At 38.1% G+C, this 15574-nt stretch overlaps 1 protein-coding gene across 1 annotated transcript in view; it reads left to right on the forward strand.

Annotated features, from left to right (window-relative positions):
- Positions 1 to 1729: 1729 nt before the first annotated feature.
- The window catches only part of LOC122557836 (serine/threonine-protein kinase BRSK2-like), a 966919-nt gene continuing 953074 nt past the window's right edge, over positions 1730 to 15574 (forward strand). Inside the window, 1 exon segment of the mRNA XM_087996588.1 lies at positions 1730 to 1976. Coding sequence (XP_087852714.1) covers positions 1886 to 1976 — 91 coding nt within the window. The 5' untranslated portion in view covers positions 1730 to 1885.

Raw genomic sequence — 15574 nt, forward strand, 5'->3', positions numbered from 1 at the left:
GCTACTTAGTTATAGCCAAATGATTTTTTTCTTGCATTTTCCTTAACCAATACTGCTATCCTTCCCCTTTTCCTTCTTATCTTTTTTGAATACCTTGTATCCAACAATAACTAATACCCAATCTTATCTTTCCTTGAATGAAGTCTGTTATTAGCACAATCATATTTCTGTTTGGCACTCTGCACTTGCATTTCCTCAATCTTATATACTATATTCTACACATTCACATACATAAACCATAACTTTGATTAGATTTCATTTCTTTGTCCCTTGTTTAAACTTTATTGGTTCATTTGCTATTCTTATCTTATTGCCAGCTGTATCTCCAAATGTTTTGCAAACTCTATTTTCTCCTGCTATTCTCCTTTGGTTCCTACATTCTTACTAAGGTTAAATCCCTCTGACTGGCAAAGTGCTTCTCAAGATATTCACTAATCCACCCATTCAGAGATGTTATCATACCTCTGGACCATGCGAGACACTATCACTGTACCACAAGAGCCCTTAAAATAACGCACAAGGTACTCGGTCCCAACTCTGTTCAGGTGCAAAAAAAACCCGAAAGAACTGCAGATGCTCAAAAACAGAAATTGCTGGAAAACACAGCAGGTCTGGCATTATCTATGAGGCTCCAGTGATCTTTCTTCAGAACTATTTGTTTCAGTTCAGATGCAACCCGTCTGTCTCACAATTGATGCATTCAGATAAACCAAATTCCGAGGTTGTTAGGAAAGAAATTAGGACATTCTTTTTTCCCCACCAAAAGGCTAATGATAATATGGAATTTATTCCTGCAAAACACTATGTATGATTAACCAATTGAAATGTTCTAGCTGAAGATCATTAGTTTTTATTTGGTATGGGTTTTCAGGGAATATGGAACAAAGCCAGGTAAATGCAGTTGAGAGACAGACCTATTGGAAAGTGTCAAAAGTTGAGGTGTCTGAGTAAGTTACTCTTGATCCTTTGAAATGGCATCTGAACAATTGATCCTCCAACAAAACCAGCGTTCCTTTAAGAGCAAGTGTTTTTTTCAATGCATTCACTGTAAAGGTAAATTCCGGCCTCCTATTACCGCATATAATAAATAGACATAATTTCTGTCTACTTTTCTTCAGCTGGTGTAGTTGATACCCAAGTGAAAGCAGAGACGCGCACGCGCGCCACCAACAGAGGGTGCGGCTCTGTCAGAGCGATCCTCGCCCATCAGTAGAACATTTCCAAACAGAGTATGATGCAGTGGTTTAATTATCGAACATTCAAACTAGTGAATATACCCGTTAATGACTAAATGCAAGGCTATTCTTTGTAAAGTGAATGGGCAGCTACACTGTGAGAGCGGGGAATGTTAAATCAAACAGCTAGAAATTGCAGCAAGCCTTGAACAGGTGCCTTTTAGAAGCACTGCACGATGGGGTTTGTAGTCCTCCAATTGCGCTGGTGAAATTAGTCTGTTATTATTGTCAGAGAAGTTTGTTAGTATTCTCAGGTTTTTTTTCTCTAGAACTTTTACAGTATTTCTTTCATTTTAAAGGGAAAGCGACATAGCCTAAAGTTTCTCTTTATGTTGTATAAGGGCTGATAATTGCTGCGGTGGTTCTGACAGTCTCCCCATAGCAATGTGTGGCTCGTTGTGATGTCAATCACAGCGCGTCAAGGCGCTTCCGCTAGTCCTTTAGGCTGCTTCAGCGTATAATATCGTATCTTACTGTTTCATGGTGTAGAACTGGCGTGTAGCACAATGGTGTATGGATCATAGCTTTTCTTTTTATTTGCAAGATTTTTTTATTTCAAAAGAAAATTTAAATAAAAAACCCTACCGGTCAGTGGATCTGCAAGGGATTTCCTTTTAATTTTACCAGGGAGAAAAAAAAACCCGGTCAAAATGTCAACGGGTAAAGAAATCGGGGGAGCCCAGCATGCTCAATACGTGGGACCATATCGACTGGAAAAAACGCTTGGAAAGGGACAGACAGGTTTGCGCAAATTTTAATGACACACTAGTGAATGTCAGCTGTTTCACTTATTGTTGGTATCAAGATACTGGAGTATCTTGTAATTCACCTACTGCAATGAAGTCTTGCATAGTTGGAATGTTTCTTTGTAACATGTTAAATGCATTTATTTGGAATTGGTGTGAATTTACATGGACATGGGGAGGGGGGTGGTTGGAGAGAGAATGACAATTTTATTCTCAGCTAGAAGTGTTGGTGAGCAGTATTGCGTGCATAGTTCTTCTGGTACCGGCAACCTTGTGTGTAGTTTGTCGGAACTGAAGTCTGGGGATATCCCTTTCTGTGATTTCTTTTGAACAATGTTGATTAAGGTCTAATCAGATTGGGATTTCAAAAATAGAATTGTGATGTAACATGTTATTTCATCCAACATTTTTGATTTTTTTTTCTTCCAGGGTAGCTCGATGCAATTATTTCGACCGTAATTTCTGGCGGTGCCGCCGGTGCGGTTTCTTTCCCTGAGGAAGTGGGGGGAAATGTTGAAACGTGTTATTTGCTAGATGTTTCGTTGGAGGAATTGATGCGTTGTAGCATATAATGCGAAGGCAGAGCTTGCCCATCTGTTGTCTGAGAGTACAATAGGCGTTACCTTACCAGCTGCTGCCCTAGTCATTAGCAGTTTTGGGGCATGTCCGGTTTCTCTCGCGTTGTAAATCTCTCTGTCCAGATGCAGTATTAAAGCCCTTTTGTATGTGTGTGCGTTTTGGAAACAGGGCTTTTCAGTCTCTCGCATTTTGCAGTAGAGCAGAGTATTTAGCATTGTTAATCCTCTGAAGCGGCGTTGGACGAGTCGCAGTCAACACTTCTGCGGTTTTATCGACCGTTCGCTGTCCAGCCACGAATCACAACAGAACCAAAACAAGGCAGACTTCCCAGTCGACCCCTCGATGGGCGGCTTGATGGGTTTTCAGCACTCTGCCTGGGAACACTAGTTCAGAGGCTCGCTGATGTATTTCAGGCAGCAGGGGTGATCACTTCGCGCAGAAAAGTGCGCCCGTTCCCTGACGCCTTGTGTGTGCATAATCCATCAGCTGAAGCCTTGCAATAAAGTAACCCGGTACAGTATCTTCAGAAAGGTGTATGTGAGAGTAAGAGGACACCAGAGAGCGGGTTACCAAGGACGCAGTTAAAAGGAAGAAAAGATGAGGCTGATTATAGCTTGGAGGCGCGCTTGTTTGAACGTTTCAACGCCGTTTGGACAGTGAGGGGGCAGCCCTCCAGTCTGGGTGGTTGGAAATTGATTTTCCGGTTGAGATCCAGGCAGGTCACGATAGAGTGAATAATGATGCTTTTTACCGGAATTGCCGCCCATGTCCCGTTAGAACTAGACAGAGAAAGACACAATACTCGTTGGCCAGAATTCTCATGCGATACCTTCTATCGACCTGGGATGGGAACAATGAGGCGGCGTGCTTTCAGTTTAAACCATCTCTTTTTGATCCACGTGTCGGTGCGGATCGTACGGTCTTTCCCCACTTTCTGGAGCTTGGGTTTCACCCTGCCCCAAGAGCTGTCCACTTTCTGCCATTAGAAATACAGGCAGTGGGTCTGAGCGCGCTCTCTGGATTACTCCTCAAGAATCCTCGCTTCTTGCTTGTAACCACCGACTGTTGCCGCCCCGGAGAGATTTCATTTAATTTTTTTAATATTAATAAATAAAAATGAACGGACAAATCAAACCGCATTTCTTTTGTTTTCGCCAAACAGGGAGACGGTAATATTTGAAGCAACATCGTCTGATGAAGGTTTTAGCAGATTCGGGAGGGTTAATGATCCAGGGAGGCTCATGATGCTGTTGCCCTAAACAGGGGTTAGGCAGAATAATCTTGTCGTGAGTGAAATTGGAGTAACACTGGCTGATACTCGCTCTAAAATGACAGTGTCCCCACGCTCTCAAAAAATCCATATCATTTTGCGTCAAGTCCTATGCCATGCTTGTTTTGTAAGGGATAGAGATGCTTCTCGTGTGCTTTGTTATTGTTTAACCTCTCCAACCCTGGAAAGGTTGGAAAACTGACGTTCGACTGGAATTTCCGTGGTTAAAATATTTGATACAGTCATGTTCATATCTCAGGAAAGATAAGTGGCCGACATTATTCATGCGGCTGTATTACTTTTGGGCAATATTCCCCCTTTAAAATACAGCCCAGGGTTATATTAACTGGCTGAGGATATGTTATAACTGGAGGTCGAGGTTACTGTTGCACAGCGGTCATCGCGCGTGTAACCCCAAGGGCGCGTATTTAAACACTTCTGACCATAAAGTTGCAGTTTGTTTTATTACGCCCGTTGGCTACAGTTGTTTATTGGTGATTTAACTCCATTGTAGAGCGCAATAGGATGCCTGCAACCAAATAAAGTAATGTGTTGTAATTTAAAAAAAGAAACCTTTTGCAGCCGTTTGTAAGGCAGGGAATATTGCACTTTCTTTAGTGGGAGTACGAAGCGATTCGACACTCAAATTTCTATTACTTTATAGGTGTAAGGTAATACAATGGGTCGTGGCCAAGGATAGACTCTAAATATAATTTGTATGCTACTTTTGTTTCGAAACACTTGGAATAGTAATTGAGTAGTTTTATTTTGGTCATAGTGGCTAAGATTGATTGCATGTTGTCATTTTATCTGTGTCGGTATTTTAAATTAATCTCTCCAAACATGTTATCACATCTGTGTTTGGAGCTGGTAGGACTCGAACCCCAGCCTTTTGACCTAGGCATAGAAACACTGCCATAACGCCAGAGCTCTCATTTTACCTGTGGAGGTTGACTGTAAGTTTAAACTAACTGGGAAAGTAGTGACCTCAATGAGTCTTGGTGCTGTCATAAAGGAGAGGGCATAGCACAAAGGCTGGAGTTAAATGCAAAATACAAATACATTGGGCACCTCTAAAACGTCAGAGGGTTGACTGGTGAGGGAAATGGACATTGTCACGACTTAGAATAGCAAACTGTCCTCCCAAATGCAGGTTAGCCTGTGGGTAATGTGGTTGTATGACCACATTGAGGACCATAAGCCAAAAGGTCCATTTTCTACCACTGAGTATCCCCTCTCTATCACCTCGCAAAGTGGCGAACATGCTCCAGTTTCTCATTAGCATTTTGCACCTTGTGAAATCGCACGACTATTTCTGTGAAATATATTTTGAACTAATTTTATTTGCATTCTTTTTTTTGAATTACAAAGGGTGCTAGCAAATACGTGGACACTTCAATTTGGTAACCCAGTATTTGTCAAAGTTTTCCTGAGTAGGCATGACAGAGGTTACATACTTCTGCTCTGTTTAATAGTGTGCCATGTGATAAATTCAGTAGATTACTTCCCTTTCTATGAATTTGACACTTGGGATTTCATCTGTCAAATTAGGCAGAAATTTGTGCAGTTGGGAGAATTTAGTTGCAACTGTTCAAAATAACTAACATATTGAACCATTGTGATTAGGCAAGGGCACCTTAAAGCCATCAGACTAGTATAGATTCAAATATAGCTTTTAAAAGTGAAAAGTAAATATACAAAACTATTGAATTTCCCAATTTGAGGAAATTGGTTGAGTGGCAGGAGACGGACTAGGGATAATGACAAGTATACAGATTGATGAGATGTCCTGCAAGGATCGATGTTGGGACCTCAACACTTCACTATTTATTATTGGCTTAAAGTAGTATTGGAAACTACATATCCAAGTTTACTGCTGTCACTGTTATGTGACATTGTAAGCAATGCAGATGGGTGCATAAAATTCCAAAGATAGTTTAAAAGTGTACGGCAAAGCTTGTAAATTAATTTCAGTGTAGTAAAGTGAGGTTATCCAATTTGGACCTTGAAGAGATGGGACAGAATATATTTTAAATGGTAAAAAAGATAGGAAACAAGGGATATAAACCATTATGGGATTGAGTTCTGTGGATCACAGGTACAGAACAAAATAGCAGCTTATGGAATACTCACCGTCTTCAGAGAACTAGTGCATGAAGAAGCACATTATGCTACAACTGTATAAGATGCTGACTAGTCCACGAGTGCTGTGAGCAGTTCTGAGAATTACATCAGAGAAGGATATGTTTATCAGGGGTGGGGAGTGCAGCATAGACTTACCAGAATAATATCTCGACTCCAAGTATTAAATTACATAAACTAAGATTGAATTCCCCCCAAATTTAGAAGGTTTGAAGTGATTTGGTCAAAGCTTTTAAGTTATCAAGAGGAACATTTATAGAATTGATATAGAGAATTATTCATGATGGTCAGAGAATCTAGGACTTGGGGCCTACTGTAAGATAATTAGAGACAAACCTTTCAAGAGTGTAGAGTATTTCTGCACAAAAGCAGTGGTAGAAGTTTGGAATTCCCTTCTGCAAATACAGTTAGTGACAGATCCATTGTTATTTTTGAATCTGTGGTTGATTTATTTATTAGCTGCAGGTGTTAAGGGATATGAGGGCAAAGGTGGGTCTGTGGTCTTGGATGGCAGATGATTCATCCACAATTTCATTAGCTGTCTGATCAAACTCAGGGTTAAATTGTCCACTTTGGTTCAAGTGTTACGTTACTGTTGCTTTTAGTACTTAAAACATGGTTTTGCATATGCAGATAAATCTGTTCTGTCAATGTGTTGTTCTGGTAGTGTTGTACTGTGATCTGTAAGGATCTGTTGAATTGGTGCTTGGGGACCTATTTATGAGCTGTAGGAGCTTTGAGGCCAGATCTTGGTGAGGTGTGGATGGGCTCTTTCTTCACCCTTTTCTTTGCAGTAATTCAGCTTCAGAAGGGAAAAGAGCTCAAATTTGGAAATGGGATGTTGGAAACAGTGGTGAATGTAATTTTGTGACTAGTGACGTTTTGCAAGGTATTTCAGCTAAATGCACAATTCTGCACAAGCGACAATATTTCAACTCATAATTATTTTCTTGGTGAGAGATGTTCAAATAAACTAAACTCCAGCTTTAACATTAAATCCTCTGGAAATCTTTTATGATTCATTGTAAAGTCATTTCAGTGAAAGTCATGATTTTCAGGAACGCAACCAGAACCTAAGTGAGGATTTAATACGTTCGAAGTTGGAGTTAAGTTTGAAGCTTTGAGTATGGAATGTTTGTTTTGCATAGGAACTCTGTGGGTCTTATGTGCCCTCTGATAATATGCAGAACAAGATGCAGTAAGAAGAGTTTGTCTTAGATATGGAGGTTTAGGGGTAAAGAAATTCTGGACTGAAGTACTTGTTGTTTTTCTCGAGATAGTTGAGGGAGATGTTAAGATAGGTGTCAGGGTGCAGACAGATATTTGGATACTCTAAATTTTGAAAGGAATTGCCATTGGGTGGAAGCGGGATCTAGGCTAAGGTGTGGAAGGCCATAGCATGGTGTTTGGGAAGGGCCTTGTAGATTTTGGAGAAGCCTGAACCTAGACTTGGAAGGAACTAGGAATCCTGTAAGAGGAATTGGGACGGGAGGAGCTGGGTACATGGAGAGTCAGGGATTTGGCTGCAAAGTAGTTAAACATGAACATGGATAATGTATCAACAATCCAATCTGCCATATGTAATGGACAACTTTTATTTGGAACTCATTCAAGAACAAAGTTATACTGTGTTGAAACTTTACAGAATCACAATGTTTGTTTAATATGAAACAAATTTTATTATACCAAACTGACCTTAACATTGCAGTCAGCAAACAATTTCAACTAAGTTATTTTGAAAATATGAATGGTATTAAGAATGAGTCTCATCAACAAAAGTTTTAATATGTTATTGTGTTGGACATGTTATCACAAATAACAGCCTTCTTAAGCTACAGCAAAACAACAATTGGCAGTTCTGTATGGGTTTAGTATTATCAATACTAAAGGGGAACTCAGACTTTTATTTGCAATTTGTCGAATACAGTTGGTGAGTAACTCTTAATTCATTATTTCCAGGAAAGTACAATTCCAGGCATTGTTATTGGAATTGAACATTGCATTTAAACAGCAAAATGTAAGTGTGTCTTCAATGTTACTGTTTGTACAATATATGAAAACTGTAGCTACTGCAGAGTACTTTTTTGAGCAAAACCATTTTTCCTTGATTTATTGGCCATCCATGGGATGTAACACCAGAAAATATGTTGCTTTTATAGCTTGTCATCTTTTAAAGTTGTTTTACTGCAATCCTTCCCAAATGCTACTTAATAAATTCCTTAAAGAACAACTAGATCACTTATGAAGGCACCATTAAGCAGTGGTAGATGATAATTTTAATTTACTGTCTTCCATGCATCAATGCTTCTTGCATCTTCAATAATGGAGACCATCACTCTTCAAAGCTTTATTTCTGAACATTGACACTAATGAACACCTACATTCGATTCTTCCTGTATGATGTTTTTGGACATCAAGAACTATAGAGAAGCTCCAGTAGCATTCTTCTGCCTACACAGCAGGATATATCACAAAAAAGATCTGAAACTATTTGTCATACAGCTTTCTCAAAAAACAAAACACATTTGGTAATCCTGCAGGATTTCAGTTTTGCTTTGCAGGTATTGTCTTTCTTCGTAGCATGTGGGTGTTGCTGGCAGGGCCTTGATTTTAATGTGAATTTTTGATTGTCCTCTAGGTGGTGGTGGAGAGATCTCCTGTTTAAGTTAGAGGTGAAAATCATTTTTCTGAGGGTCATTGGTTTGTGGTATCCTCTTTCCACTGGAAGCAGTGGAAGACTGAGTTATTGAATCTTTTTAAGACTGAGTTAGATTCTTAATCAAAAAAGGAGTCAAATGCTGTAGAGGTAAACAGGAATGTGGAAATAAGGCCAAAATTAAATCCACCAAAATCTTATCAATTGGTGGAGTGGTTTAATGGTCTATTCCTGAACTGTATCTTTCTCTATACACTTTGAACAACTGGAATCCTTGTGGTGATGATCAACCCACAGTGTGGTTCGTTAGGACATTTCAGTGTTTTGAATTGACAACAAATTAAAGAATAGTACTGTACATTTAAGTCTGAATTGTGTGCAATTTGGATAGGCACTTGGTGGTGATCTCATATGCTTGCTCCATTTCTACTTCAATGTGGTAAAGATTAGGGATTTGGAAGTTGTAATTGAAGGGGCCTTGGCAAGTTGCTGCAGTGAATCCTGTGGATGGGGTATAAAATAGTCATGGTGGTAGTTGGAAGGAATGAATGTTGAAGTTGGTGAATAGAGTGCCAATCAAGTGGCCCTGCTTTTTCCTTAACCGTGTCAAGTTACTTGAATACTGTTAGAGTGCATTTATCTAGGCAAGTGAAGAGTTTTCTTTCAAGCTATTCTGCTTAATGTTCGTAGTTAGAAATAGGTGTTTTCTGATATTTCTATTAGAGTATTTATTGTGACTACAAAGCATGTGAAGGAAACACCCTTGAAAGTAACTTGAGCTTTAATGTTTATGTATTCTATAAAATGCCGCTGAGTACTATCTCACATTCTATTCCTTATAACTGGAAGTCGCAAATAAAATAGACTTTCTGGATTAAATTTTGCATAAAGATAGATAAGTTAAGCTTAATTATTAATCTTTTCATTCCAGTTTGCATCAATATATTCTGAGCAGACCAAAAAAAGGCTACCTGTGGTTTTAAATTGTTAGTAATAGACAGGGTGACTTTGAAGAAAAAATAATTGTAAGCAACAACATTTTAGTTACATGTTCGCTTTGCTCCTCCTGACAGGTGAGCTGTAGTTCTCTCCTTAAGGACGGCATCCTCGTGATGTAAGCTTTGTGTAGAATTCAGTTTGTATGTTGATATAGAAGTTTGAATTATTTGTGTTGTTCAGAGCCATGGGTGTTAGCGTGGTATGCTTTATATAATATGGTTGTATAATCTAATATACTATTGAAATTTATTTTTCATGTACTTTATTAGCTTTAGTCTTTCGAGCCTTTGAGCTATGCATACACAGTCTCATCATTAATGGACTTCTAGAATGAAAATCTTCTCTAGAAGCATACATGCATTTTGAATGACAGAGGGCTAAGATGTAAGTATGCAGAAGTAAATTTAAAGCTCATGCGTTTTCATTTATACATACTTTGAAAAGATATCCTTAAATTTTCCTAAATTTAGAGAGAATTGTGGATGTAAGTTTGCTTGCTGAGCTGGAAGGTTTGTTTTCAGACGTTGCATCACCATACTAGGTAACATCAGTTTGGTATACCTAAATACTATACCAAAAAAGCGGGTCATACCACCAGTGCTTCATCCGAAGGCTCTCTGATGATGATACCTAGTATAGTGACAAAATGTCTGAAAGCGAACCTTCCAGCTCAGTAAGCAAACTTACATCCAGCACCTCAACCTGAGCTACAAATCTTCTCAGAACTCGTTAGAGAGAATTATCTGTGGTGTAGGCTTTTAAATTGCTTGATGAGAGTGAATTAAAGATAATTGATGCAATAACTTAGCCACCCACATCATATTCAGAATAAGGGATAATAGCTTAGTTTAAGGCCCTTTTGTCCCTACCCCTGGACAGAGAGACCCAGGTTCAGTTCCCACCTGTGCCATAGGTGTGCTGTAACATCCCTGAACAGATTGATTAGAAAAGTGGGCTTTGTTAGAAACCAACAAGTGGTTTGATGATCCATAGGAGCAAAGCTGGAGAAGTTCATGATAGCCATCTTAGATTTAATATCTGCTTGTATAGTGTATGTATGAATTTGTAAGTGAATGGGATTTAGCAAAGCATTGATGTTGTGAAAAGGTGAAGGGTGTGAATTTCCTGTCTAGTACTTGTGATTATTTAGAATAAATATGATTTCTAATGTATTATGGGCCTTTTATCCTCTCTTTTGATTAGCTTTATGTGCTGGTGTTGCCTATTTGTGTGGATAACCTTATTCAGGTAGGCTGAATTTTGGACCAAAGAATTATATTTCAATATCTGAACATGGGGGAAAAAAATGAATTTGAAAAATGATTTTCTTTGTCAGCCAGTAGTGGTCCCCATTAATAGCTGTTGCTGATCTTTACCCAGTCCTTTGTCTGCCCAAACATTTTTCTCCCTCTGGGCTCCATCTCTACCCACCATTTACTAACCCTCTTTTTTTCCCCCCCTCCCCCACCACCCACCCGCCCGCTGCCTCACCCCCTCGCATCCTCCCTCCCTCCCGTAACCCCATCTTCAGCATTTATACTAAACCTTTTCTAGTTATAGTCAGTTCTGAAGAATGTTTGCTGAACCTGAAATGTTAACTCTGCTTTCTGTTCACAGATGCTGCCACATCTGAGTTTTTTTTCCAGCATTTCTGTATTTGTTTTTGATTTCCAGCATATGCAGTTCTTTGGATCTTTTTTGATGTTATTCTTTGGTTTAACTCACTGCCCCCCCCCCCCCCCCCCACCCCCAAATCTCTGGTATAACAGCTAATCATATTTAAAGACTATCCTTTAAGGATGTTCAAGGTAGAATTCAAAGACTGGCAGTGACCATATAATTTGGTTACTTTGGTGTATTTTGACTCCACTGTATTGGTAAAACAATACTGAGTACTTCTTCCTGTCCCTAAATTTTCTGAAATCTAATGCCATTTTTGATGAGGTTTTGTTTAATGCCAATGGGAGTCCTTTATCATTTTTTTAGGCATGTTTTAACGCCTTCCTATTACAAAGAAGGGATAGTTGTGTACTTCCCTGGTTCATTGTAGGTAATACTGAAAATCCAAAGAATACCTGTACTTTGAACTCAATGGAGCGAGAGTATCTATTTTGGTTTTGCAGTCGAGGAAGAATTGGCAACTTCTCAGCCTGGAGAAATTCCTACTTAACTGTTGAATTTAATTTTCATTGGGTTCCATTCATATAACAGCCTAGGTTAAAAATAGTTAGCATATTTATTTTCCAAGGTTTTCAATATTTCTAATTCTTTTCTTCCTATAATGAAATCTAAAATGAAGTCTCCCTGATCATTGAAGGAAAAAAAAGTTGTTTATTTCTTAGTTTACTGCAAAACATCATAATAAGCAAATGGACAATAAAGAAGTGTCATCCAATGCTTACTTGTTTTAATATCAACACTCTAAACAAGTGAACTTTAAAGGGAAAAAGATGTCCTCCTCTTACTGCATGTTGAGATTTAGCCACACCTCTATTTGCATCACATAGTTAAAATGTTGTTTTATCCCATGATCGAAAAGGTTAACTTTCATGGAAATTCCTTTCCAAATTCTTTCAGTACACTCTCTCTTTTTTTTTTTTGTTTGATTCTGAACCCCCAGCAAAAGCTTTAATGCATTGTCAATAGCAGCAAAGGGTATCTGTTAACATTTGACAAATTTCAGCTAAGTGATTTTCTTTATTACTAATGATGGGTGTTTTGTGTTTATAAAAGAAAATACGTTGTATTAGTTCATGTTTCATTTCTAACTTTAGACCCAATTCTATATACTTATTAGGTTTCACATGCTTAAATTTTGAAGTCTGTGCTCAAATCACCCTCTGCTTCTGGTGTATATGCTACTACAGTTGTTCAATTGATATTAGTTAACACTGCTAAATTCCAAAACACAATTAATTCTAATTTGAAACACAAACAGTATAATTTTTTGAATTAAAACTCCTCGTCAAAGGCGCTAGTTGTAAGCTTTTGCATATTAGACTGATTTTCTCAATCTCATGGAACTAATATGTCACATGCATTCAGTTTAATAAATATGCTACTAATGTAAAAATGTGCTAATGTTATTGGCTGTGGTGGGGTTTAACTTGTGGTTTAGACAGGCTATCGGTTTTATAACTTTGATTAAGCTGATGAACGCAGCTGTATTTGCAAGTTTGTTAATGTTATACTATTGCTTTGTCAAATCTCACTGGATTTGGTCAACTTATGATCACGAAGATGGCACTGTTGCAGGAACTGATTATTTTCTTTTAGTTCTGTTCAAACTGTGCAGACTTTTACCTTTTTGTGCACTGTAGGGATTGTATGATTGATTCTATCTAGGTGGATTTTTAATGGTAAATGCAAGGTTACCGGGATATGGTATGATGCTGTTTAGATGGTTGGTGCAGACTTGATGGGCCAAATGGCCTCTTTCTGCACTGTAGGGATTCTGTGATTTAAATACCAAGAATAATTAATTTGGCCAGGTGAGCACTGAATTGTCAACCTTGAACAAGGATAAAAGTATGCTGACTCTCCACAAATACATGTCAATTAGACTATGATCATACCAACATTGATCTATTGGAAATGCTTCTTAGTGCACACCTTATCACGTACAAATTACTAACATGCACATCAAAGTTTCATGATTATTTTGTCTTTAAGATGTTGCTGTATGTTGGAAACTGAAAGCAAGCTTGAGCTAAATACATTTGCCTTGGAATTGGTAGTTCCCTGAAACCCCTCTTCTGAAGAGTTTAGTATTCCTTTAAACTGAATCTTTAATTATGAATTTGCTTTTAATGTCCATAAAAGGTGAGCTCCAAGCAGAATCCTCAGGTAGACTGATTCATAGCAAAATGCCTTATTTAGCATCATAGGAAATTTGTCTGAAGTGTTATTTTTCTTGCCTGTTTAACTGCTATTTACATAGTGGTTCTCCTCTGTGACAAGTGAAAACACAGTGTATATTGTTGTACTAACAAGTTTTTTTCAATGAGTCACGTCATCACTTTCAAATTCTGAACTTTAAGCCTAATTTGGATGGAAATTATTTTGTATTCTGCATTTTTGATTGTCATGAGAATTTCTGTGAAGGTTAGTAGTAGACATCACAACAAGTATGTGAAACGTTGTTCAAGAGTAGAACCACTTGCATTTCACTTATCTGCTCATATAAATATTCAATATTTAATATGAGTTCTTTTAAAACAAAGATTTTTTTTTAAAAGTTCAGAACTCTTTGGAACCTTCTCAAAATTTAATTTAAAAATGTTTGGCATCCACAGTTGTTTTTGAATATGTATTTTACAATATTTAAGCAATATTGCATTGGGTTACTGCTGACTTTTCAATTTTCAGTGCATTTAATTTATATGAATGTTGAGTGTACTTTACATCAAACGTAGCTACACTTCCTAAGGTGATGTTTATTTATCCTTCAAAACTCACATTGCTGTTGATTTTGAAATCCTATTTCTAATTTGAATAAAATTAATTGCTGTCATGTAAATATTTTGGGAAGGGTAAATTTGAATTAAAACTGGTTTGGCTAAGGTTTCCTTGTTACCAGATAGTCTAACAAGTAGCATGGTGGCTCAGTGGTTCATGCTGCTGTCTCACAACACCAGAGACCAATGTCTGATCCCACCCTCTGGCAAATATGGATTGCGGACTTCCTCTGAGTGCTCTGGTTTCCTTCCACAGTTCATAGATGTTCAGGTTAGGTGGATTGATCATGCTAAGTTGCCCATAGTGCCCAAGGGTGTGGATTAACCAAGGGAAATTCAGGTTAGAGAGAGTTGGGGAGTCGGTCTTGTTGGGATGCTGTTTGGATTTGAGGACTTGAGGGGCCGAATGGCCTGATCCCAAGCTGTAGGGATTCTATGACATATGATTAATGAGCAGTGGGCAAGATAATGGAGCCTACCCACATAACCAAGTTCCAGCAAGGATTCAATGCATTTAATGCATTGCCTCTGAAAAGGTTCATGACGGATAGTTATATTCTCAGAACCCATCAAGTTCTGTAATGGGTGAACAACAAATTAATGTTGAGGTAAAGTGCAGAGAGAAGGGCAATATGGTCCACAGGGGTGAATGTAAGATAAGAAAAACTTCAAAAGGGTGATTAGTTGAGTAAGACAAAATATGGATAAAGGCAGTGGAAAATTGGTGAAACAGTGAGAGAGATATAAATAGATTTGAAATTGATGAGCACAAGAAAAAATCTGAATGATAGCTTCCTCCACATATTGACAAGGTGTGCACTCTAAACATACATATTCTGAATATATTCAATTACCTCCATATTCATTAGATCAGAGCCCTAGGAAGGCTAAATGAGCTTGAGGCAAATATGTCCAGTGATTTTTTTTTTTTTCCAAATTCCTAACAGACACTCTGGTGTCTCACCAGATCTACACACTATGATCTTTATGTGGAATCAGTGCGCACTAGGGAAATACTATTATATAAAAAATTGATCTGTTTTCAATATATGTTTGACAATGAATGGAGGCTATTACAGACCCATTAAGTGCTTTGCCTGTAAAATAATAGACATTATCAAGCTTGATCAATTCTATGTCTGCAACCTAGTTAATAGCAGTCAGCATTGGATAGACACCATTTTCTTCTTTCAATCAAAGTGAAAATGGACTGTGAAACTCTATGGCAAAGTGCACCTAACAGCTTTTGGCTTTGGGGATTCAAGCAAATATGGGAATGAGGAAGGAAGTCGCAAATGGATAGACCACAAACATTGGTTAGAGGAATTCTGCTGGAAGGAATGGTGAGAAATGGTGTACTGTATGGAGTACCTTTGGTTTAGTGTTGGGATGACCTCCAGCTTGATGCAAACCTATTAAGTTTGCAGATAATACAAGAGTAGAATGAACAGCTAGATTGCAAGATGGACCTTAAAAGTCACAATGGAATG

Source organism: Chiloscyllium plagiosum, unplaced genomic scaffold (genome assembly GCF_037043375.1).
Source record: "Chiloscyllium plagiosum isolate Xiang-an unplaced genomic scaffold, Cpla_swu_hap1 HiC_scaffold_18, whole genome shotgun sequence".
In the NCBI taxonomy this organism is placed as follows: Eukaryota; Metazoa; Chordata; class Chondrichthyes; order Orectolobiformes; family Hemiscylliidae; genus Chiloscyllium; species Chiloscyllium plagiosum.